At 50.3% G+C, this 21,546-nt stretch overlaps 3 protein-coding genes across 4 annotated transcripts; 1 reads left to right on the top strand and 2 right to left on the bottom strand.

The window, feature by feature from the left end:
* Positions 1 to 1,369: 1,369 nt before the first annotated feature.
* SYCE1 (synaptonemal complex central element protein 1) lies at positions 1,370 to 13,071 on the bottom strand. Of its 2 annotated transcripts, none has more exons than XM_003275498.3 (13): positions 12,894 to 13,071; positions 7,561 to 7,623; positions 6,771 to 6,830; positions 6,347 to 6,421; positions 5,636 to 5,683; positions 5,333 to 5,387; positions 4,540 to 4,629; positions 4,230 to 4,293; positions 3,454 to 3,520; positions 3,253 to 3,376; positions 3,069 to 3,179; positions 2,825 to 2,912; positions 1,370 to 1,793 (listed from the first exon to the last, which is right to left on the bottom strand). In XM_003275498.3, exons 1-13 carry the CDS (start codon positions 12,964 to 12,966, stop codon positions 1,755 to 1,757), a joined length of 957 nt encoding a protein of 318 aa, XP_003275546.1. In that variant the 5' UTR covers positions 12,967 to 13,071; the 3' UTR covers positions 1,370 to 1,754. The 2 variants fall into 2 exon arrangements, with proteins under 2 accessions (XP_003275546.1, XP_003275547.1); XM_003275499.4 differs by lacking the exon at positions 1,370 to 1,793 and adding an exon at positions 2,464 to 2,603 and having other exon boundaries at positions 12,894 to 13,021.
* Positions 13,072 to 15,322: 2,251 nt separating this feature from the next.
* Positions 15,323 to 15,967, bottom strand: LOC100597384. Its single transcript, XM_030802075.1, has one exon. It carries the CDS (start codon positions 15,965 to 15,967, stop codon positions 15,323 to 15,325), a length of 645 nt encoding a protein of 214 aa, XP_030657935.1.
* A 740-nt stretch (positions 15,968 to 16,707) lies between these two features.
* LOC115832165 (beta/gamma crystallin domain-containing protein 2-like) lies at positions 16,708 to 19,318 on the top strand. Its single transcript, XM_030802065.1, has 2 exons — positions 16,708 to 17,172; positions 19,086 to 19,318. Exons 1-2 carry the CDS (start codon positions 16,884 to 16,886, stop codon positions 19,316 to 19,318), a joined length of 522 nt encoding a protein of 173 aa, XP_030657925.1. The 5' UTR covers positions 16,708 to 16,883.
* Positions 19,319 to 21,546: the final 2,228 nt, after the last annotated feature.

Below are 21,546 nucleotides of genomic sequence, written 5' to 3'. Positions count from 1 at the left end.
ATGGGGTAGAAATGAGAGGGGTATCCGCATTATTACCTCTAGCGACCCATGAACAAAGGTTTTGCATTCTGTTCCCATGATTGTGCTCTTAGGTCTTAGTTCTGAAGGAAGAAATTCTTCCACTCAGACACCCTGGTGATTCCACTGAACTGCAAAGCTGCCGCTGGCCACTTCGGGCTACTCATGCCTCTGAATCAACCAGCAAAGGGGGAGTTACTCGCTGGGGTGATTGATCCCAACTACCGAGTGGAATTCGGACTACTCTTTCATAAGGAAGAGTGTCTGGAATACAGAAGATTTCTGCAAAATTTTATTGAAACTATAATGGACTTACATGTCCTTAGGCAGGGAGGACATCTTTACAGTAATGAGTTTCCATTAATGAACATGACCTTTCCTCCATTTATTCCGATCTTTTAAATTTTCTCTAAAGTTGTTTTGGGGAAATAATATACATCTGTCACTATATTAATTCCTTGATACATGGTATTTTTATAATACTGCATTTATTTTAAAGTTTATTTTTGCTTTTTGTAGCTGGCTATTAGTTCTAGCAGGTATGCAATGGGCTGAGCTCTTTTGCTGGAATGAGATGTACCTGCATGGCAGTGACCCCTAACTGAGGTGTCAAATATACAGATTAATAAGTGAATCCAAGCTGAGTTTGGGTGTGGTTTGTCCCATCTCATCACCATTGCTGTTGGTAGTAGTAAAACTGATGATTAAATAGTTCCCACTTGGTCTTGGTGAAAACATAGGAGGAGATCTTCTGTTGGGAGCTGGTTAACCGTGAGAATATGTCTACATGATCAGCAGGGTATATAAGAAGCCCAGCTTACACTATACTCCTACACTACGGCTCCAAATAGAGTGTAGAGAACCAGTTCTCCCGTTCTGAGGTATTCTACACATACAGCTGGTTTCTTATCTGAGGAAGAACATCCTGGCAGAATCCTGCAGAGAGAAAAAAATAGAGCTCGTGCCAGCCTCTCCTGACCCTTCACTGAGGCAGCCTTTGGCTGAGATGCTCATCCTTATCTGATGCATATCATTTTGTTACTGGTTTATTGTATCCTTTTCAATCAACCAACCGTAGATTCCTAAGTGATGTATTTTGTGGGTCCTGTGCCCACAAAATGAGCATTGAGACATAAAGGTGATTTTAAAATATTGACCTGTATTTAGCAAACTTTTATACCATTTAGACGTTGTGAAATTTATCTGTAGATTCATAAAGCATATAATCATAGATCTGTCTTAACTATTTCACTGTATAGAACTTCCAGTATGATGAACAGTATTTGAATATTGCAGACATCCTTGAGTTATTCCTAACATGAAATTCTTCAAACATCTCACCAATAAATACAAGGGAAGCTGACTGTTTATTAGTCTTTTTTTTTTCACATGAATAGGTGAACTGTGTCAAAGGCCTTTTATTCATTAACTGAACAATCATTGATTTTTTAAAAAATTGTGGTGAACCAATAAAAGCTAAAGTTCCTTCTAATCGTGGGCTTAACTGAATTACAGTTTTAAAATGTGGTGTCTTCATTGCCATTCAGTTCAATATATTTTCTAACTTCCATTTGATTTAAAAGTCATGTTTGATAGTGTATCGCCAGTTTGTTTAAGACAGGTATGATTAACTGCATCTTAGAGAACTCGTCTGTCCTGGACTGACTGAAGAATTTCCGCACTTTGCCATGTTCCATTTTTCCATGGAAACAGTGCTCTGCAGTGAGCCTCTCTTTTCAACTCCAACATGTCACTGGTCTACCTGGTCTGGGAGCCTGTCAAGAAAAGGGATCGCTTTGTCATTAATTCAATGCATGCTGACTCAGGAGATGCAGACTTTGACTCCCACCATTGGCCTTGATTGGGTGAACGCATTTCAGTGAATTTGAAACATGCATCAGATGCACATGACTTACATCCTAGTTGATTGACCCCTGCAAGCTGAGGATTTCTATCCTGTTCCTGTCCAAAAGTGCCTGAGTTATACATTTTGTGTTCTTGAGAGCACAAACTACACAGCTAACCGGTGGGGACTACCATATGGAACCGACTGATTTTGAACCCCAGCTCACTGATCCTCATTTTTAATTTTTTTTTTAATTTCGGGGAGTCTGTGTAGTCCGGACCTGTAATGAAGGAATTGAAGAAATAATCACAAGGTGTGTGTATGTGTGTATGCAGGTGGGTTCCAGACCTCCTGGGCCCACTGTGAGAGCGTCTTGGGCCTGCATCCCTCTGCCTGCGGACCCAGAAGTAGCTGGCAGGTCCCAGAGATGAGCAATCCAGAGACCAGGAGGTTAAGGAAGCATTTACTGAAAACCTGTGATGTACCTCTGGCCCAGACCAAAAGGCAGAGTCAAGCCAAGGCTTCAATTAGTCACAGGAGACTGGGGATCTTGGGCCCGACCCCTACTCCTCACCAGTAGACTCAGCTGAGACGGGCTGTATCAAAATAGCTCCTTTATTTCCCGAAAGCCCCTTGGGCTAAGGTCGGGGTGGAGTGTGTCCTCCTGGCCTATGAGGACATCAGGTCCTGCTCGGTGTGCAGCTCCAGGTCTTTCTCCTTTTAGGGGCTTGGGACTGGCCTGCAGGAGGTTAGTGTCCAGGGTGGGAATTTACACCCATCCCCATGGCCACATGGTCCCCTCCTGCCCCATCACCACCTTGGGTGGACCCACTATGGGAAAGCCCTTCCCCACAGACCATCCTCTGAGGAATCCCAGGACCCCCTCCCTTGTCCTCCCGCCCCTTCCGCCGTCCCTTCAGTAGCTGTCTCTGTTCCCTGACGCCCACTTCTGGGGCTTACCACATCTCCTGGGCCAGCCTCTTCCTCTTGTGTGCTCTGGGCTTGGGCAGGGAGTTGCATTCCATACTTTTCCAGCTCTTCCTTCAGCCTGGACAGGAAGAGGTAGGATGGGGGAAGGAAGAAGAGGAAACGGTGGAGGAGGGACAAGAGGTTTTCAAGAGTCAGAGACAGAAGGTGGAGAGAGGAGATACAACATCGGTCACCTTTCTGGTGGGGGTTGTGGGGACAGGGCCTCCATACGCACCTCTGCCGCTTCTGCTGCTGTTGTTGGCACTTCTGCTGCAGCTGCTGGTGGCGCTGGGCAGCAGCTGCTAGGAGCTCCTCAGCCTTCCTGTGCTCTTCCTGAAACAGCTGCCTGTGGGGGCCCAGTATGGGGTGGTCAGCACTGGCCACTACCTCCTCCCACCCTCTTCACTTCCACATCTTACACTGTGGCTGCAGCCTCCTGGCTATGGAGAAAGAGTCCCTCATCGAGGGTGGAGGGGCCCTCAGCCCCACACAGGGAGCACAGCTGATGCTTCACGTCTTCCAGTGTCGCCTTGACCAGCTTCTCTGCAGCATGAAGGGGCAGGTGAGCACATGAGGGCACGTGAGGTCAGATATGGGCCACCCACCTTCCCTGGCCTCACCTTCCTTGAGCAGCTGCTCCTTGCTGCTGTCCAGGGCACAAATCTCCCTTGCCAGCCGCTCTGGCCTCTGAGGGGGCAGAAAAGAGGCCTGTCCACTCCTCTTGGCTTTCCCCCATGCCTGAAAGGCAGCTATCTGGATCTTGTTTCGTACTTACTCACTATGCCTCACTTCCAACAACTCTGCCCCTCAGTGCACACCAGCTACAGTACAGCCTCAGGGCCATGGCACTGGCCATTCCCTCCCTGTGCACTTCTGTCATCCCACATCTCTGCAGTACTGCAGTGGGGATGCTCATGGATTGTTATTTATAACAGATAAACCTGCAAACGCTGTGAGTCTTGGCTGTCTGGAGGATCAGGTACCGGTTTAGCTCTGCAGCTCCTCCCCACTCCCCTCTGTCCTGGTGTGACCTCCTCACTGAGCCCTTCCTTCCTAACACTCACTGTCTATTTTCTTGTTTAGTACCTAGGATCCTCCTGGGGGACAAACACGGGCTGCTTATCCTCATTGTCTCCCTAGTGCCCGTGATGGTCCCAGACACATCCACGGACATTGATGGAAGACTTGACCTTGGCCTCATCAGAGATCCCCCTGACCACTGAGCAGCAGGGTCACAAGGAGGTGACAAGGGACTGGATTCAGGCAATGTCGATCTTAGCACCATCAAGGCTTGCTTGGGGACTGGTTGTGGCAGGTGAGAGGAAGAAGTGACTGTTTGGGCCTGGTGCTGCTAGGGAAGATGTGGAAGGGGGAGGAGTGGCTTTGAGGGACTCACGTGGAAGTCCCAGAGGTCCTTGTGCTGGCCCATCAGATCTTCCAGCTGTTCCTCGAATGCCAACCTGGGGGCCAACCACAGGCATGAGGGGATATGGGCTGAAATCATCACCTTCACAGCCTGTCCAAGTCTGTGGGTCTTCAGGCACAGACTTTGGGGTGCTTTGCCCGTGGTCTCTGCTCCACTGGGAACATCTTCACCACCTGGAACCTCCATGGCTCAGTGTAGCCAGCCCTTCTAACCCCCATCTTTGACATTATATCCCAACTACCAGCCATCCAAACCCCCTGCCTCAGATGCTAAGGTTTACCTCAGCTGTCTCTGTTTGTTCTTCTCTTCTTCAATCTGCAAGTTCAGGGCAGAAATTCTCTCCTTGCACTCCTGCAACATGGTGTGCTTCCTGGGAGAGGTGAGGCAGCCCTCAGCCATGTTCTCTTAAGCCCCAGGAGGGCACTGGGCTGGGGCTTCTGCCTCCCTCTATTGAGGCTATTTTTTCCCTCTACATTAAGGTCCTTCTCTGTAACATGTGGTGGGTAGAGAGTGAGATGACCACTTGCCCCCTGGAAGTATTGTTGTCAGGTTAAGAGAGATTAATGTGACATGGTCAAGTGAGCAAATGCACACACATCTTAGTATCATCTGGTTTTCCCAAAGAGCTGAAATCTCAGGGTGCCAGGGCCTGGGGCCTCTGGTAACAAAATGAGCTAAATCAGGAGGTGGAGAAATGGATAGACAAATCGATGGGTGGATGAAAAGATAATGGATGAATGGATAGAGAATGGACAAATGGTTGGCTCAATGCCTAAATGGACAGATGAGTGAATAGACATCCAAGAAGTATGACAAAGAGTAAAAGGCAAAAAATAAAAACCAGCTGAAGAAATTTAATTGATAATTTAGCAAATGAATGTCTTGCCATTGAGAGAGTTATCCTTAACACTACTGCCAGCTGTTGGAGCCGAAGGGGAAAGACACTCTTTGGACTCTCCATTGTTTAGAGGGAAACAATGAGAGCTGTGGGTCTCAGATTCATCTTCCTGCCTCTTTCTGCTCTACCAGAATATAGAGGTAGTGCAGAGTGAGGCTAAGCTGGAAGCTCTTACCTCTGTGCCTCACTTTCGTTTTCCTGGCAACGCAGCCGGAGGATCCTCAGGGTCTCTGTAGGGAGAGCAACAGGGCCCTATGAGAACCTGTCAAGGTATCGGGTTTTGGCAGGGGGAACACGGCCAGATCATGTCAGGTCTGTGGACACCTGATTGAGCTTTAACATTTACTACATGTCTGGTGGAAGCCACAGGAGAGAGGCAAGCTGGGACAGGTTTCAAAAGGCTTCAGCTGCCATAGGGAGAGTAGGCTTCTGTGGGTTGGCAAAGGCACAAGCCTGGAGACAGGGGAGCGGCAGATACCTTGTTTTTTGCTCAAGATCTCCTTCAGTTGTACTTTCTCTCCACGCACTGGAAAACAGTGACACATTTGGCATCAGGGACTATGCACTGCACCCTCAGGGATGGGGCTTGCTCACGGTCACATGGGAAGTTGGGCACAGCCTTGGCCCCAACCCAAATGTGAACCCCTTGAGGTGAGCCCCTCCCTACCCTCTGGTGCCCACATTCCCTGTAAGCACCAAAGGGCCTTCACATTTTACAGAGAGTGGCTGTGAGGGCCCTGGAGGATGCCCATGCTTTTACATGGGGAGGAGAGAAAAAATACAAACACCCATGAAGTGGGATAAGGGCTATAAAGAAACACATCAAATAGGATGGGGCATGTGACCAGATAGAGGCAGGGTGCCATCTTTAGATGGGATGACTGGGGAATGCCAGTCATCCTGTCTGGGGACCTTCTAACTTAGAGCTGATGATGTGAGGAAAGAGGAACCTGTATTATCTGAGGAAGCACAGACAGCGTCTAGCAAAAGCCCTGAGGTGGGAATGAGGTTGGAGGGTGTTTCCTGAACACTCCCACAAGCAGAGAGGAGAGGGGGAGATTGGCAGGACATGAGGCTAGAGAGGGTACAGGACCCTTGGCCATGGCAAGGATGCTGATCATCTGGAATACAGAGTTAGGGGAGGCTTAAGACACTGTGGGGACCTCTGGGTGACCCCCGGCTCTCTTACGTGAGTCCAGTTCCTTCTGCAGGGCCTCACAGATGGTCCGGGCCTCTCCTAGGTCTTTATTGGCTTTCTTTTTTGCTTCACCAAAGAGCAGAAAAACATTGTGTGAGTGCAGCCTCTATTCTCTTGCCAACAGTGACATTTCTCATTTGCCTTCAGGTAAAGCTACAGTGCCCTAGATTTTATAGAGTAGGAAATGAGGCTTCCAGCTCTCCTTGCCAGGCTCTGCTGATAGCAGGGACAGGATCACGGGCATGTAACTATGGCAGTCACATGCTGAAATGCCCTGTACTTAATTTAAGGCTCTGCTGTTGCTGTTGTGAATAACCAGTAACTTTGGAACAAGGGACCCTGCATTCTCATTTGGCACTGAGCCCCGCAAACCATGTAGCTGGTCCTAGCTGGCAGCCAAGGCACCTGAACTCACCTTGCTGGACCTCATTAATCCGGTTAATCAGGACCTCAACTCGGGGCTCTAGGCTTCCCACTGCAGGGAGGAAAGGAGGTTGAGTTGACAGGGCAGGCAGAGGTGGGGCGGTTGCCAGCCTTGTGTCTCTGCTGCTTTCACGCAACACAGATCTATTGAGTATCCTGCAAGCAGGTGCTCTGTGGGGCCCTCACGGGGCTCACATTCTGGGTGGGCGAGACTGGGAACAGACACCATAAGATACCGAGTGGGGCTGTGGTAACCGTGTTCAAGAGAAATAAAGTAGGGCAAGGGGGGTTAAAGAGCAAAGGAGTGGGAAGTGCTACTGAGATATGGGAAGGTATCATGAGGGCCCCAAATCAAGTGGTGGGGGGGCAGGCCCTGCAGCTCTTTGGGTGGAGTTGGGAGGTAGTCAGTGCAAAGACCCATCGTGAGGTGGGAACATGGCTGGCAGGAGCCTAGTGAGCAAAGAGGGAGTAGCGGGTGAGGGAGAAGGAAGGAAAGTGAAGGTGGCAACTTCTGGATCTAATGGACTGCAGCGGAGCCAAATGGGTGACCAGTGAGAGGTTTGGGACAGGGTTTTGGGAAAACATTTTGCCTTCCATACCCTTTTGCTTCTTTAATTTTGAATCATGGGGCCCTATTTTTCATTTAAGTAATTAAGTTTTAAAAGGAAGAGAAGGTGAAGAGGATTATTTCCCAAATTCGTACATTGTGGGGCCTGAAATTAAACCCACATCTGCCTAGCCCCAAACCTCAGGCTGTGCCTCACACAAAGGAGACACATGACCTTTCTGCAGCTTTTGCACCATTTCCATCAAGTCTTCAATTTTCTGTGAGGATGTGTCCTGCCCTGTGGAGACAAAACCAAACATTTCAGAATCAAGCAGGGCGAGAGGCCAGCCCCTGGGCTGAGACTGAGGTAGGCTGAGGGCAGGTCTCCAGCCAGAGTGGTGCCCCTTCTCCTTGTCCTGAGGTGGACAGTACACTAGATGAATCGGGCTCCTCCATGGTCAGCTTTTCCCTATAAGGTAAAATTATACCAGATATCCTCTTTGTAAAACTGTGGGTGAGGGCAGGGGTGTACTCTCACTGCTGAGGCTATTCAAAGTAAGGTCAAAGCTCCTGATATAATAATTCAAGAAAAAAAATGAGGGTATAACAAACTGGAGCAAGGAGTCAAAAATCACTGTAACTGGCAGATGACATAATCTAGGAAGTTCTTAGAGAGTTTTCTACAAAACCACAAGGATTAGTAACAAAATGCATTAAGATGTTAGGTTAAAAACATATGTAAATACAAATAGCTTTCCTATATACAACCAATACTAACTCTGAAATTTCCCCATAAAATATTTCATATTAATTTTTATAATCACTATTGGAACCTATTTTTAACACTAAAATTAGTAGATCTAAGAAATTACTATTTATGGCATTAACATTGTGAAAGGAAAATAAATCTTTGAAAATAAATCAATTCACAGTCATCCCTCTGCTCACTGAGATAAATGCATATCTGATTTTGTAAAATAAATATCTGAAAATAAATCAATTCAAAGTCATCCTCCTGCTTACTCAGATAAACGCATATCTGATTGCCTCCTTTGGAAAGGTTAATCAGAAACTCAAAATAATGCAACCATTTGTCTTTTATCTACTTATGACCTTGAAGTCAACCCCCCTGCTTCAAGTTGTCTCATCATTGCTTTGAGTTGTCCCACCTTTCCAGATCGAACCAATGTTCATCTTACATATGTTGATTCATGTCTCATGTCTCCCTAAAAAGCATAAAACCAGCCTGTGCTCTGACCACCCTGCCACCCTGGGCACAGGTCATCAGGACCTCCCGAGGCCGTGTCACAGGCATGCATCCCTAACTTTGGTAAAATAAACTTCCTAAATTGACTGAGACCTGTCTCAGATTTTTGGGTTTCACATTTTGGCAACCACAAAGGGATTCTGAGTAGAGGTGCCCCTGACCTTTGACAAATATCCTATCAGTGCTTGCTAGCAGCTTGGGCTATCTTTATCGCTCAAACTGATATGACAAGTTGCTGAGTTCTGGAAGTCCCCCATCCAGGGAATCCCTCATTTCCTAAAATTCGCTCCAGATCCAAAGTTTATTTTGCTAAACAACTTTATTCTTTTTTTGGAGTTTTACTTGCTTCCAACACAGAAGGCAAGTTTTCCTGCTTCCATGAAAGTTCTGGAGTTTGAACTCACTCCCAACAGGGAGGACAAGTTTGAGGGTTTTTTTCCTGCTGCTAAGATGATAGAGAGCAGTCTTCAGCCTAAGACCCATCCCTAGGTAAGTAACTGAATTGGGGTTTGTCTTGGGTAAAGGTAAACTTAACAACCAGTTGGTCTTAATTTTTCCTTACCATTAGAGTGTCCAGTAATCATACAAGTTGTGTGATCATTTGTTTGTTTTGCTTAACTGGTATTTTTGTTGTTGTTGTTTCTTTCTGTTTTTGTTGTTTTGGTCCTTTTCCTATTGTGTTTGGCCAATTCTGACTTGATCAAATCCAAAGGAAAGTTCCAAATTATGTGGAACAAGGCCTCTGAAGTGGCTAAATTCCCACCAGAAAAGGGGTGGTGGAGGAAGAAAAAACAGCCAGCAAAAGGAAAAAAGGCAGGGAAGATTTTTGATTTTGACTACTTAAGGGGCTTTATTTACATAACAAGGCCACCTTTTTGCTAGCCAGGCCAAACTGAAAGAGAAAGGATTGTCACCCCACACTGCAGTTCCATAGCTAAGGTTCTGTCTTGTTTTTTCCATGACAGCCTGGGTTTGGTTCCTAAATCAAGACCTTTCTGGTTTGATACTTGGTACTTCTGAAATAGCAGCTATTTGTCCTAGCTGAAATATGTTGATGAGATTTTAAAAATTTTTTAAGAAACTCAAATGGTTAAAAGTCATCTTAATTAAAAGCTAACATCCAAGATGTGTGTGTGTGTGTGTGTGTGTGTGTGTGTGTATTTAAAAGGGCTTCATGATTTTTCTTTTTTCTCTCTCCTAGGACCTTGTGTTTTTTGAGCAAAAGTTTTTTTTTCTTCTCAGTTGACTGAATGCTATTTTCTTCATTTAGTTCTGCTGTCTCTCCTTTCCCTTGCACGCTCTGCTGCATGAGGGACCTAAAATAGTTTATAATAGCCTGAGGTTCCTTCAAGAAAATTGAGAAGGCACCAGACTCCCTTTTGTGGAGAAAATTGTTTTTCCTTATGTATCCCCAAGAGTGTAAACACACAAGTTCATGTCAGCTCTGAAACTGCTTGCTTTTGTATTGTGTTACCTGATTTTTTTTTTTTTTACTAATTATTGCAACAAAAGCTACTCTTGGATTTTTAAGGAAGAGTATATTTTAGACACTTAGAAATATTTTTTTGAATGTTTTTTAAGTGCACTGGAAAAGCATCCATGTGGTCAAGCCTCATAATAATTCTCCCTTTTTGGATACCCAGGATTTAATGTGGCCTCTTCCCAGAGCTCAGAGACCCAGTTAAAAGATAGGTAGTCAATATCTAAATAAAATTGATCTCCTGTGATCCAAACACCTCCCACCAGGCCCCACCTCCAACATTGGGGATTACAATTCAACAAATTTGGGTGAGGACATAGATCCAAACCATATCACAGGCCAAGGCCGAGGCATGGTTGAGAAGGCTCAGAGGCACCTGACCAAAGTTTGTAACAGTTTTGATTGACATTACCAAATTATCCTCCACTGATATATACAAGATACCCAGTTTTTCATTTTTACCAATCACCTATGTTTCCAAATGTGTTTATCTTTGTCAACCAGATATGCAAAATTAAGGTGTCTCCTTACAAACTTTCTGATAGTAAATATCAAAAGTTTGGGTGCATCTTCCTTTCTAAGACTATGTCCTAAGTAATTCTGGATATGGCTAATGGGCAAGGTGTTCATCACTATATTGTTTATAACAGTGCAAAACTGGAAGAAGCCTAAATATGCCTTAGGGGATTTGTTAAATAAATTATAGCACATACACAGGATGAAATCATTTACAGCCATTAAAAATCATGCATACATGCTTAAGGCCAGGCTCAGTGGTTCACATCCATAATCCCAGCACTTTTGGGAGGCTGAGGCAAGAGGACTGCTCGAGCATAGGAGTTCAGGAGCAGCCTGAGCAATGCAGCAAGACCCCATCTCTACAAATAAAAAATTAAAAAAAATTATCTGGGCGTGGTGACATGCACCTGTGATTCCAGCTACTCAAGAGGCTGAGGTGGGAGAATCTCTTGAGGCCAGGAGGTCAAGGCTGCAGTGAGCAGTGATTGTACCCCTGCACCCCAGCCTGGGCAACAGAGCACAATCTTGTCTCAAAAAAAAGAAAAATCAAGCATAAAATTATGTGAAATGCTTATTTTTGAGTTTATGGAGTCCCCTCATTTTGGTCCCACCTGAACTCTTACACAAATTACTGCTCATAAATTTTTGCATTAAGTTTTAAATTATTCAAGTAATTGGCATGTGTGAAAAAGCATGAAGAAAAAATTGAAACAGCAACATTCCCTTTCCCCAGTCTTTCCCCTTTCTAGTAATAACTGCAGCCAGTTAGGTGAAGACTAATACACCTTTTACTAAAATATATCTAGTGTCACTGACCCTGGATAACATCCCTGCTTCCTTTTCAAAACAGATAGACTAAAACTGGAATCTTGTCCTTTAAATTTCTTCTGTAGCTGGTCACTATAGACTGAATGTTTGTGCCCCCATCCATAATTCATATGTTGAAATCCTAACCCCCTGGTGTGACTGCATTAGGAGGTGGGGCCTTTGGGAGGTGATTAGGTCATGAGAGTAGGGCCCTCAGCAATGGAATTAGTGCCCTTGTAAGACCAGAGAGGTCTGCAGCAACTTCCCCAACATGAGGACACAATGAGAAGATGGAAGTCTATAACCAGTAAGCAGGCCCCCACCAGACGCCGAATTGCACCTTGATCTTGAACTTCTAGCCTCGAAAACTGTGAGAAATAATGGCATTTCTGTTGTAGCAGTTTGAACTGAGGCACAAGCGACGTTGGTTAAACCTTATCTAAATATACTAGGTTATGTGAGGAACATGGAGCCATGATACTGAAAGGCTGGCACACTGGCGGGCCAGCAGGTGCTTAATGAAAGGGATACGTTTGCGTCTGTCCTGTTTACTTGCTTTGTCCTTCGCTGGGGCTTTCACTGTGCCACATCTCACTGTAGGGATGCTTTCTGTGCTCAGCTTGTTTCACTATTCAAACCTTCATTTTGTAAGAACACAACAGAGCACCTGCCAGGGCATTCACGCAGGTAGGGCTGGAGGCAGCCACTGGCGTTTGTTAATTGCAGCATTTTAACTCAGGGGAGACAGATGATCTCAGGACAGAGTGACAAGCTGAGTGACAGCAGGAGGGACGTCACCGTACAATTCTCTCCACTTTTCTGTAAGTTTGAAAATCCTCACAAAACACCCAGAGGCACACGGCGTCCTGAAGTGGAAATGGCCAGGACAGTGTCCCTTCTCTTTGTTGGGCTGCAATTTCTGGACTTCTGTACAACTCTGACCAGCTGCCTGTCCTCCCTTCCCAGGGTGAGGTAGGAGCCACTATGGCAGGTCGGGGTCAGGGAGAAACAAACGGGGGATCTGCGTGGAGTCGGCCTCCCCCGGCTCCCCGGGGGCGTCGGGATGCTGGGTGGGGGGACCCACTGTCAAGAACCAGTTTAGTGCGACTGGGAAATCTGGACACTTGCTGGTTCTAGGGAGAGGAATGTGGAATTAGGAATTCCCTTGGGATTGAGAGCGTCAGGAAAATGTCCTTTTTGTTTTCAGAGGTGTATATGTAAAGTCTGTGGGACGACGGGAAAGGCTGTCTTTTGACTAATTACCTAAACCAAAATTGGAGCAACTATGATAACAGTTCAATGCTTTAAGACAAAGTGGGGGGTGAGCGGGCAAGCACTCCCTCATCTTGGCCGAAATTTTTCTGAAGACACCCGCTAAGTCTCAATCAGCACCATCAGGACTGAGAGGAAGAAGCAGCCGCCACCCGCGCCCCAACCCTGTTCCGCCTCGCTGAGGTCAGACCCTGACGCACAGTTCCCTGCCTCCCACCACTACCTCCGGCCTTCTCAGCCCTGTCCATGGCTTCTGCGGTGGGCTCGGCTTTCGATGTCAGGGACCTCCCCGCCATTTCCTCTCAGCTCGTCAGCGCTGGTGCCTCAGGAGGGAGCCTCCAGTGGTGATTGGAGCAACCGCTGCTGGGGGCGGGACTCCAGGCAGCGCGCCTGCGCAATGCACTCCTGTGCGCGCCTGGAGATGGGAGGTAATTCTCTGGCAGGCTTGCCTGGCCGCTAGTGCGCATGCATAAAGGCGTGAGGGCTACAAACGTGGCGTGAAGCCCTCCAGGGCCATGTGCGGCCGTCCAGGCTTGCGATTGGCCCGCTGCCGGGTGCCCCCGCGCATGTGTGCTGGCTTCCGAGGGGACCGGCCCTGGTTCTGGAGGCCCTCCCCACCAACGAGCAGTACGCATGTGTCGCGCCGAAGCTTCCTGTGAAGTGTGCGTGTCTGACGGATGACTCCACAAGGCGCTGTGGCCCCGGTAGCCTCGCGAGGTTGTGGCTCTGCGGGACCACACCGCCGCGGTAGTGCAGGGGCCGCAGCGAGTGAAGTCTGCGGCAGTCCCCGCGGGGCCTGCTGTTCCCGCGCGCGCAGAGGAGCGCAGCCTGCCCCTAGGCCGCATTACCGTGAGCTCCATGCCCACAGTGGCCCAGGCCGGCCACACGCCCACGGTCCCTTCTGCACGGGCCCTGTCACGCTGGGGCCACCGTGGAGGCCTGGAGGGCCCTGGGAGGAGGGAGGAGGAGCCGAGGTTTTCCAGAGAACCCAGCCCTTCACCAGCCAGGGGAGGCCACGATGCATCGCGACTGGTTGTGAAGAGCCAGGGGAAGAACTTTCCTGTGCAAGTGAGTGGGAGACATCAGAACACCTGCCTGTCCTAAACACGAAGCCTCGAATCCTAACCTATAAAAGATTACCTTAGGGTTTAGGGTTAGGGCTACAGATTAGAGTTAGGGATTAAGGGTAGAGTTAGGGTAGAGTTAGGGTTGGGGTTGGGGTTTGTGTTACGGTTGGGGTTAGGGTTTAGGGGTTAGAAGTTAGTTTTAGGGTTAGGAGTGGGGTTAGGATTAGGGTTTGGGGTTAGTGTTAGGGGTAGGGGAAGGATTGGGGTAGGGTTGGGGTTGGGCTAGGGTCAGGGTAGGGGTAGGGTTTTACGGTTAGGGTCAGGGTTTTAGTGTTGGCGTTACGGTGTTGGGGTTACGGTGTTAGGGTTTGGGGTTAGGGTTTGGGGGCTAGGGGATTAGGGTCAGGGGTAGGCGTTAGTGTTTGGGATTTGGCTAAGGTTTGTAAGGGTTAGGGGTTAGGGTTTTAGGGTAGGGGATAGGGGTTAGGGTTACATGTTGGGGTTGGGATTAGGGTTAGGGGTTACGGTTTAGGGTAGGGAGTGAGAGTTAAGGGTTAGGGTTAACATTAGGAGTTACGGTTGGGTTAGGGGTTAGGGGTTAGGGCTAAGATAGGGCTTAGGCTTAGTGTTGTTATGGTTAGGGTTAGCCTCAGGGTTTGGTGTCGGGTTAGGGGTAGGGGTAGTGTTAGGTGTAGGGGTAGGGTTATGGGTTAGGGTTTGTGGTTACGGTTCGGGTTAGAGTTTTAGGGGTTGGGGTAGGTTCGAGTCAGGTTTGGGGGTTAAGTTTATGGCTAGCATTAGGGTTAGAGGGCTAGGGTTGGCGGTTAGGTGTAGGAGTAGGGGTTGAGGTTATGAGTTGAGGTTAGGGTTAGGGGTCAGGGGTCCGGTCAAGGATTGGGGTTGGATTTAGGGGTTGGGGTAGGGTTAGGGCTAGAATTAGGGGTTAGGGTTAGGGGTTTGTATTGGGGTTGGGTTTGAGGTTTGGGTTCGGGGTCAAGGTTAGGGTTGGGGCTAGGGCTTAGCGTCATGGGTTAGGGTTAGGGGTTAGGGTTAAGGTTTAGGCTTAGGGGTTAGTGCTTGAGGTAGGGGTTAGGGTTTAGGGTTTAGGGTTAGGGGTTAGGGTTAAGGGTTAGTGTTTTGCATTAGTGGTTAGGGTAAAGGGTTATGGTTAAGGGTCAGCGTTAGGGTCACGGGTTAGGGGTAGGGGTTGCCCTTAGTTTTAGGGTTAGGGTTCCTGGATGGACGGCTTTCCTGCTTGGGAATGTTCCTAGGCTGTGAGATCCACTCTTCTCTTCTGGGCAGGTGGTTAGCACCTTACATTTTCCCCTCACTTCCCCCCAGATTCTTAAGTTCTTTGGTCCATTTCATTACTTCTTTTGGGGAGGACCTGATTCTTAGGGCCTCAGTGGCAGAACCAGCCTGAGGTCACCCCCCTGCCCATGCATCACCACGGCCCCTGGGCAGGCAAGGGGAGCCGGGGTGGCTTGGGTTCCTGGCCTTAGCACCTCTCTTTGGGCGGCTCTGGAGCGTGGCTGGGCGGTTGGTACAGGAGCCACAGGCCGCTGCCTTTTTGGCTGGGGGGAACCTAACATCCTGGAGCGGGTGGGGCAGGGCTCATGGTCTCCTCTAAGTGGGAGGTGGGAGGCTGAGGCGGCGTGGGCAGGACGGTGGATGGCGAGGCGGCGTGGGCAGGACGGTGGATGGCGAGGCGACGTGGGCAGGACGGTGGATGGCGGGTCCACAGGGACAGCCAGCAGCTCCTGCACCCACTGGGGCTCCAAGACTGTGGGCAAGGGAGGAAGGGGGAGCCCAGGCCGGAGGATCCTGGGCGACGGTGCTGCCCGGGGGCCAGATGTGGTCCCCAAGTCCAGCCAGGCCTAGGGCCGCAGCAGCCCCAGGGCGCCGAGGGCGCCGCCCAGCACGAGACAGAGGCGCGGGCCACGCGTGGGTTCAGCGCCCAAAGTCCACGTCCAGTAGCTGTAGATGCCGAGCCGGTCCTGTTGCCTCCGAGAAGCCAGTCCTCGTCCTCCAGGCTGCGTTCCCCGGGTGCCGCGGCCCTTCTCCAGCCTGAGCCCGCTGCTCTGGCCGCAGCCACGCGCAGGGAGGAGCCCGGGGCGCCATAGCGCAGCGCCGGCCTCACACACACCCTCGAGGCCCCTCTCGAGTCCCCGCGGTGCCCTCCGCAGCCGCACGCAGAGGAAGGCGGCCCCCCGTAGCAGAGCCCAGCCATTCGCGGGTGCCCATTGGGGGCGTAGAAGCGGGGCAGGAGCGCCGCGTTGGGAGCGTCCAGGCCTGGGGGGCGTCTAGGCCCTGGGCTAGGGGTGCAGGCCTGGGGAAGGGAGCTTTGCCCGCGTTGCTGGGATGTGGGGGGCAGGGGTTGGCGGCATGGGGGTAGGGGCGTTGTGTTTGGAGTACGCGGTAGCGGGGACGGGCCGTGCCTGGGCGTGGAGCCCACCTTTGGGACCAAAGCCTGGGTGCGGGCCTTGCGGGTGCTGCGGAGGACAAGCAGCTGCTGACACCGTGCGGACCCCGCCCCAGCAGGCCCGTACCCCAGGGACAGTCCCTTTCGCGCGCGTCTCGTGCTCCATGCCGTCTCCGGCCGCCTAGTTCAGCAGCTGGCGGGGGACGGGACGGGGTCGAGTTGCAGGGCCGCGTCCGGACACGGCTGTGCGGGCGACAGCTGCATCCCCTCCCCGCGCCGCCCCTCGCTCTCGGCCCCGTACCTGCCCCAGCCTCCTGGCCTTACCCGCCACAGGCCTCAGTTGGAACCGCGCGCTGGAGTATCCGTCCCTGGGGCCGCGGCCGAGCGGGAAGGAGCGGGCGGGCGGCGGCGCAGACCCTCAGCCGGAGCGCGGAGCCGCGGCGCCTGGGTTTTGCGCGAGGCCTCCGCCCTGGGATGGGGCGGGCAGTCGCGGAGGCGCATCCCCGGTGAGCCGGTGGGAGGGGAAAAGGACGTCCCGGTCCCCCATCCTTGAGGCCTCCCGTCCTCCCTCACCAGCCCCCTCCATCTCCTGCATCACAAGGCTCCGTCCCCGCCGTCCCCCGCGACCCCCGCACCCGGCCCGGCTCCACCCGCCGTGCTTCCTGCCCCTCCACACCCTCATCCCCACCCGGGCCCATCCCCCTGTGAGCCCTGGTGCCCTGGGATGAGGGCCGAGGTCCTGAGCGGAGAGGGTGCTTGTACCAGCCCCATGGTGGCTCGAGCCCACCCCGTGGCCCCTCCCGGGGCAGGTGCGGTTTCTCCACCGGTTGCCAGCTGCGGGGCCGGGCGGAGACCTCCTCAACCTCCGGCCTTGTTTCAGGGAGGATGGGGTCGACCCTTGCGATCCCCAGAGGCCCCCCATGGCCCCTCCTGGGCTGGCTGTCTTCCTCCTGTGGGTTCCGATGCCACCTGGGCCCACGGCGTCTTCCCAGCCCAGGGCGGCCGCGCCTCCGGTGAGTTTCAGCTGAGGGCGCGCGGCCAGCTCCGAGCCTGGCTCCGGGTGCAGCGCCGGCCTGGGATCTCTGCTGTCCCGTGTAGGGGTGCCCTGCAAATATGTGATGAATAAGTGAAGAAATAAGTTCTGTCTTCTAACTTGGCGGATGTTAGAAGGAAACCAAGCTTATGCTTCTCATTTATAGCTACCATTAAGGATTGGACAGAAGCTTAGCTTTTTGGGTGAGATGGACAACAGTGCTTTTAGAACGTTTGGCAAGGAAGGGCTGGAAAGAACATGTATTTGAAAGTGACCGACAGGTTTTCTGGCCCTAGGGGGCCTCCTGAGCAGGTCCGCCCAGCTTCCCTCCAAGACAAAAGAAATGAACAAGGAGAGCAGGAAGGGCCCCAGGAGACTCCAGACGAGAGGGGGGGTGCTGCCCATCAGGCAGAAGGAGCTTGGAAGGGAGGGGCCGTGGCCATGGGACGTGGAGGTGGAAGCGGGGTCATCATAGGTCTGCACACTCTGAGTCCCCCTTCCGGGTCACACACAGAACAGCCAGCAGTGAGCTGTTTACCCCAAGGAGTCAAGGGGGTTTTTGGGCAACCCCTGGTGCTGGAGCCGGCAGTGGACAGCACCACAGCCAGACCTTGCTTATTTTTGGCTCGTGAGGAACATCTGTGACCGTTCCTTCCCCTGGCCCTGGGAGGGGATGTGTGACCTCCACTCAAGACAGCCATGCAGCTCCTCCGGCTGCGGGCGGGGAGGGCATGTTTCCCAGCACAGGCCCAGGACTGCCAGCTGAGAGGCTGGGAGGGGCCCTTCACCCCTAAACTCTGCGTGTGAAGCCAAGTGTGGAGCCTCACAGGGAATCTGAGATGGGAGCCAGTGAGATGGGGGCAGGACCCAGAGGGGAGAAGAGGTCCTGGGGATGCTGTGGATCTGGATCCAGCGTGCTGGAGCTGAGGTTCTGGAGTGAAACACTGCCTTTCATGGAAGCACGTCTTCCTGTCACCCACTGGCTTCATTTTAAAGGATGAAAATGTATCAGACACTCAAGGAGAGCTGCATCACATAAAAGAAAGACCAGGCAAAGAAACAGAAAATAAATGGATTGAGAAATTTGAGTGACTCAGAGGAAAAAAAAAACAAACACGAAACTCCAATCCATAGACTTGGATTAGGGAGATATAGTTATATAATAAGAACAGGAAACTGTGAAGATGGAATAAGACAAAAAAGACACTTTTGAGATTAAAAAATTATTGCAAAAAAAAAACCACAGCAGGATGGAATTGTATATTTAAGGAAATGTTTCTGGCAAAAAGGCAGCAAATATGAAAGAAAAGGGGATAGACCCAGGGGATCCGTTTTGGGCTCTGACATCTAACAGTTGTTCCAAGGCCGAGAACACAGAATGGGAAAAGGAAGGGGGAGGCGGTGCTCCAGCCGATTTTATGATTCCAGAAGCCTTCTATCTTAAGATGTATAGGATGTATCTTAGGGTGTATAAGAGAAGCACAGGAGAAACATTTAGGCTGTTTTATGTTTGAGCAGAGACATGAAAGTTTTAAATAAAGCAGTAGCAAAATGAGTCCAGTGGCGCATCAGAAAGCAAATCACCATGATCAGGTCAAGTTCAGGGTGGTTTTACATCATAACATATGTCAGTGTGCTTTACCTATTAGTGGACCAAAGGCGAAAAATACAGTTTTCTACAGAGGAAGACAAAGCATTTGATTTCAATCAACATTCGTTGTTGATTGTTTCGTTTGTGATGAAACATGTTGAGAAAACTCGTCATAGAAGTGAAATTTGTTCGCTGATAAAGGCTAATCTCAGAAGACATACATAGTGGAGAGCTTTTAAATGTATTTTTAAATATACGAACCAATGAAAAGATTGCCTACTTTCACCACTTCTATTTAACAGCATTGGCAGAGCTGCCACCAAGAAGAACACAGCACGTTGAAGGCACGGTGGCTCCTGCAGCTGCAGCCCTGAGACCTGATTCTACCATAGAAGGCACGGTGGCTCCTGCAACTGCAGCCCTGAGACCTGATTCCACCATAGAATGTGGGGTGGCTCCTGCAGCTGCAGCCCTGAGACCTGATTCTACCATAGAAGGTGGGGGTGGCTCCTGCAGCTGCAGCCCTGAGACCTGATTCCACCATAGAAGGCACGGTGGCTCCTGCAGCTGTAGTCGTGAGACCTGATTCCACCATAGAAGGCGCGGTGGCTCCTGAAGCTGCAGCCCTGAGACTGATTCTACCATAGAAGGTGGGGTGGCTCCTGAGCTGAGGCCTGATTCACCGTAGAGGTGGGTGGCCTGAGCTGTAGCCCTGAGCCTGATTCCACGTGGGCTGGCGGGGGGGCTGGGGCCTGGGGGGGGGTGGGGCCTGAGGGGGGCTGTGCAGAACCTGTGTGCTCTTGTCCTTCCCCCCTTTTTACTGCTGGGAGTGGGACTTGGTGCTGAGGGTGGCTCCTGCCATCGGAAGACCCCAGGATGGCTGGCTGGGTCAGCGGCTAGGTGGGTGAAGGGCGGGGTCATCCCCGGCACAGGGCGGTGCCGCTCTGCTGCTTGGAAGACCCCAGGATGCTGGGTCAGCGGCTAGGCGGGTGGAGGGCGGGGTCGTCCCCGGCACAGGGCGGTGCTGCTCTGCCGCTCTGCACTGCTGGGTGTCTCACGTCTCATCCCTGTATTAAGCAGGTACTCCCTAGACTTGCAGCCAGATGTGCACCTTAGATTTAAAAGATGGTAGAATTTCTCTACCAGAACAAAAAATAGCTTTAAAAAATAAAAGATAAAAAGCTATTCATAGCCTGGCATGATGGCTCATGCCTGTAATCCTAGCACTTTGGGATGCCAGGTCGGGCAGATCACCTGAGGCCAGGAGTTCGAGACCAGACTGGTCAAAATGGTTGCAGGGACCAGCCCCACAGGGTTGGTGGGTCTCTCCCCATGTGCGGCAACAAGAGAGTGTAGAAATAAAGACACAACAAAGAGATAAAAGAAAGGCAGCTGGGCCCAGGGGACCACTACCACCAATGCGCGGAGACTGATAGTGGCCCCGAATGTCTGGCTGCACTGTTATTTATTGGTTACAAAGCAAAAGGGGCAGGGTAAAGAGTGTGAGTCATCTCCAATGATAGGTAAGGTCAAGTTGGTCACATGTCTACTGGACAGGGGGCCCTTCCCTGCCTGGCAGCTGAGGCAGAGAGAGTGAGGAGACAAAGAGAAACACAGCTTATGCCATTATTTCTGCATATTAGAGACTTTTAGTACTTTCACTAATTTTTTGCTGCTATCTAGAAGGCAGAGCCATGTGTACAGGATGGAACATGAAGGCGGAATAGGAGCGTGACCACTGAAGCACAGCATCACAGGGAGATGGTTAGGCCTCCGGATAACTGCGGGCAAGCCTGACTGATGTCAGGCCCTCCACAAGAGGTAGAAGAGCAGAGTCTTCTCTAAACTCCCCCAGGGAAAAGGAGACTCCCTTTCCCAGTCTGCTAAGTAGCGGGTGTTGTTCCTTGACACTTTTCGCTACCGCTAGACCAAAGTCCACCTGGCAACGGGCATGTTTCTAGACACTGGCATCACCACTAGACCAAGGAGCCCTTCTGGTGACTCTGTCTGGGCATAACAGAAGGCTTGCACTCTTGTTTTCTGGTCACACCTCACTATGTCCCCTCAGCTCCTATCTCTGTATGGCCTGGTTTTTCCTAAGTTATGATTATAGAGCAAGGATTATTATAATATTGGAATAAAGAGTAATTGCCACAAACTAATGATTAATTATATTTATATATAATCATATCTAAGATCTATATCTGGTATAACTATTCTTGTTTTATATTTTATTATACTGGAACAGCTCGTGTCCTCAGTCTCTTGCCTCAGTGCCTGGGTGGCTTGCCGCCGACAATGGTGAAACCCTGTCTCTACTACAATTACAAAAATTAGCTAGTCGTGGTGATATGTGCCTGTAGTCCCAGCTACATGGGAGGCTGAGGCACGAGAATCACTTGAACCGAGGAGGTGGAGGTTGCGGTGAGTTGAGATTGCACCACCGCACTCCAGCCTAGGCAACAGAGCAAGACTCCTTCTCCAAAAAAAAAAAAAAAAAAAAAAAAAAAACAGCCATTCACCACAGTTCACAATGTAAAAGACCTCTGTGGAGAACATCAAAAAGCTATTAAAGAATATAAGAGAAAATCTGCATAAATGGAGGATGCACCAGGATATTGTGAAGGTGACAGTTCACCACAAATTGTTCCATAAATTTAATGAAATTACAAAAAAACCTGCATAATTTTTAAAAGACTGTTATGAGCTGAACCATGTCTCCCTCAGATTCATGCATTGAAGTCCCAACCCCTGGTATCTGTG

Source organism: Nomascus leucogenys, chromosome 3 (assembly GCF_006542625.1).
Source record: "Nomascus leucogenys isolate Asia chromosome 3, Asia_NLE_v1, whole genome shotgun sequence".
Lineage (NCBI taxonomy): Eukaryota > Metazoa > Chordata > Mammalia > Primates > Hylobatidae > Nomascus > Nomascus leucogenys.
Note: the sequence above shows the minus strand (reverse complement) of the source record. Positions and strands in the feature narration are given on the sequence as shown.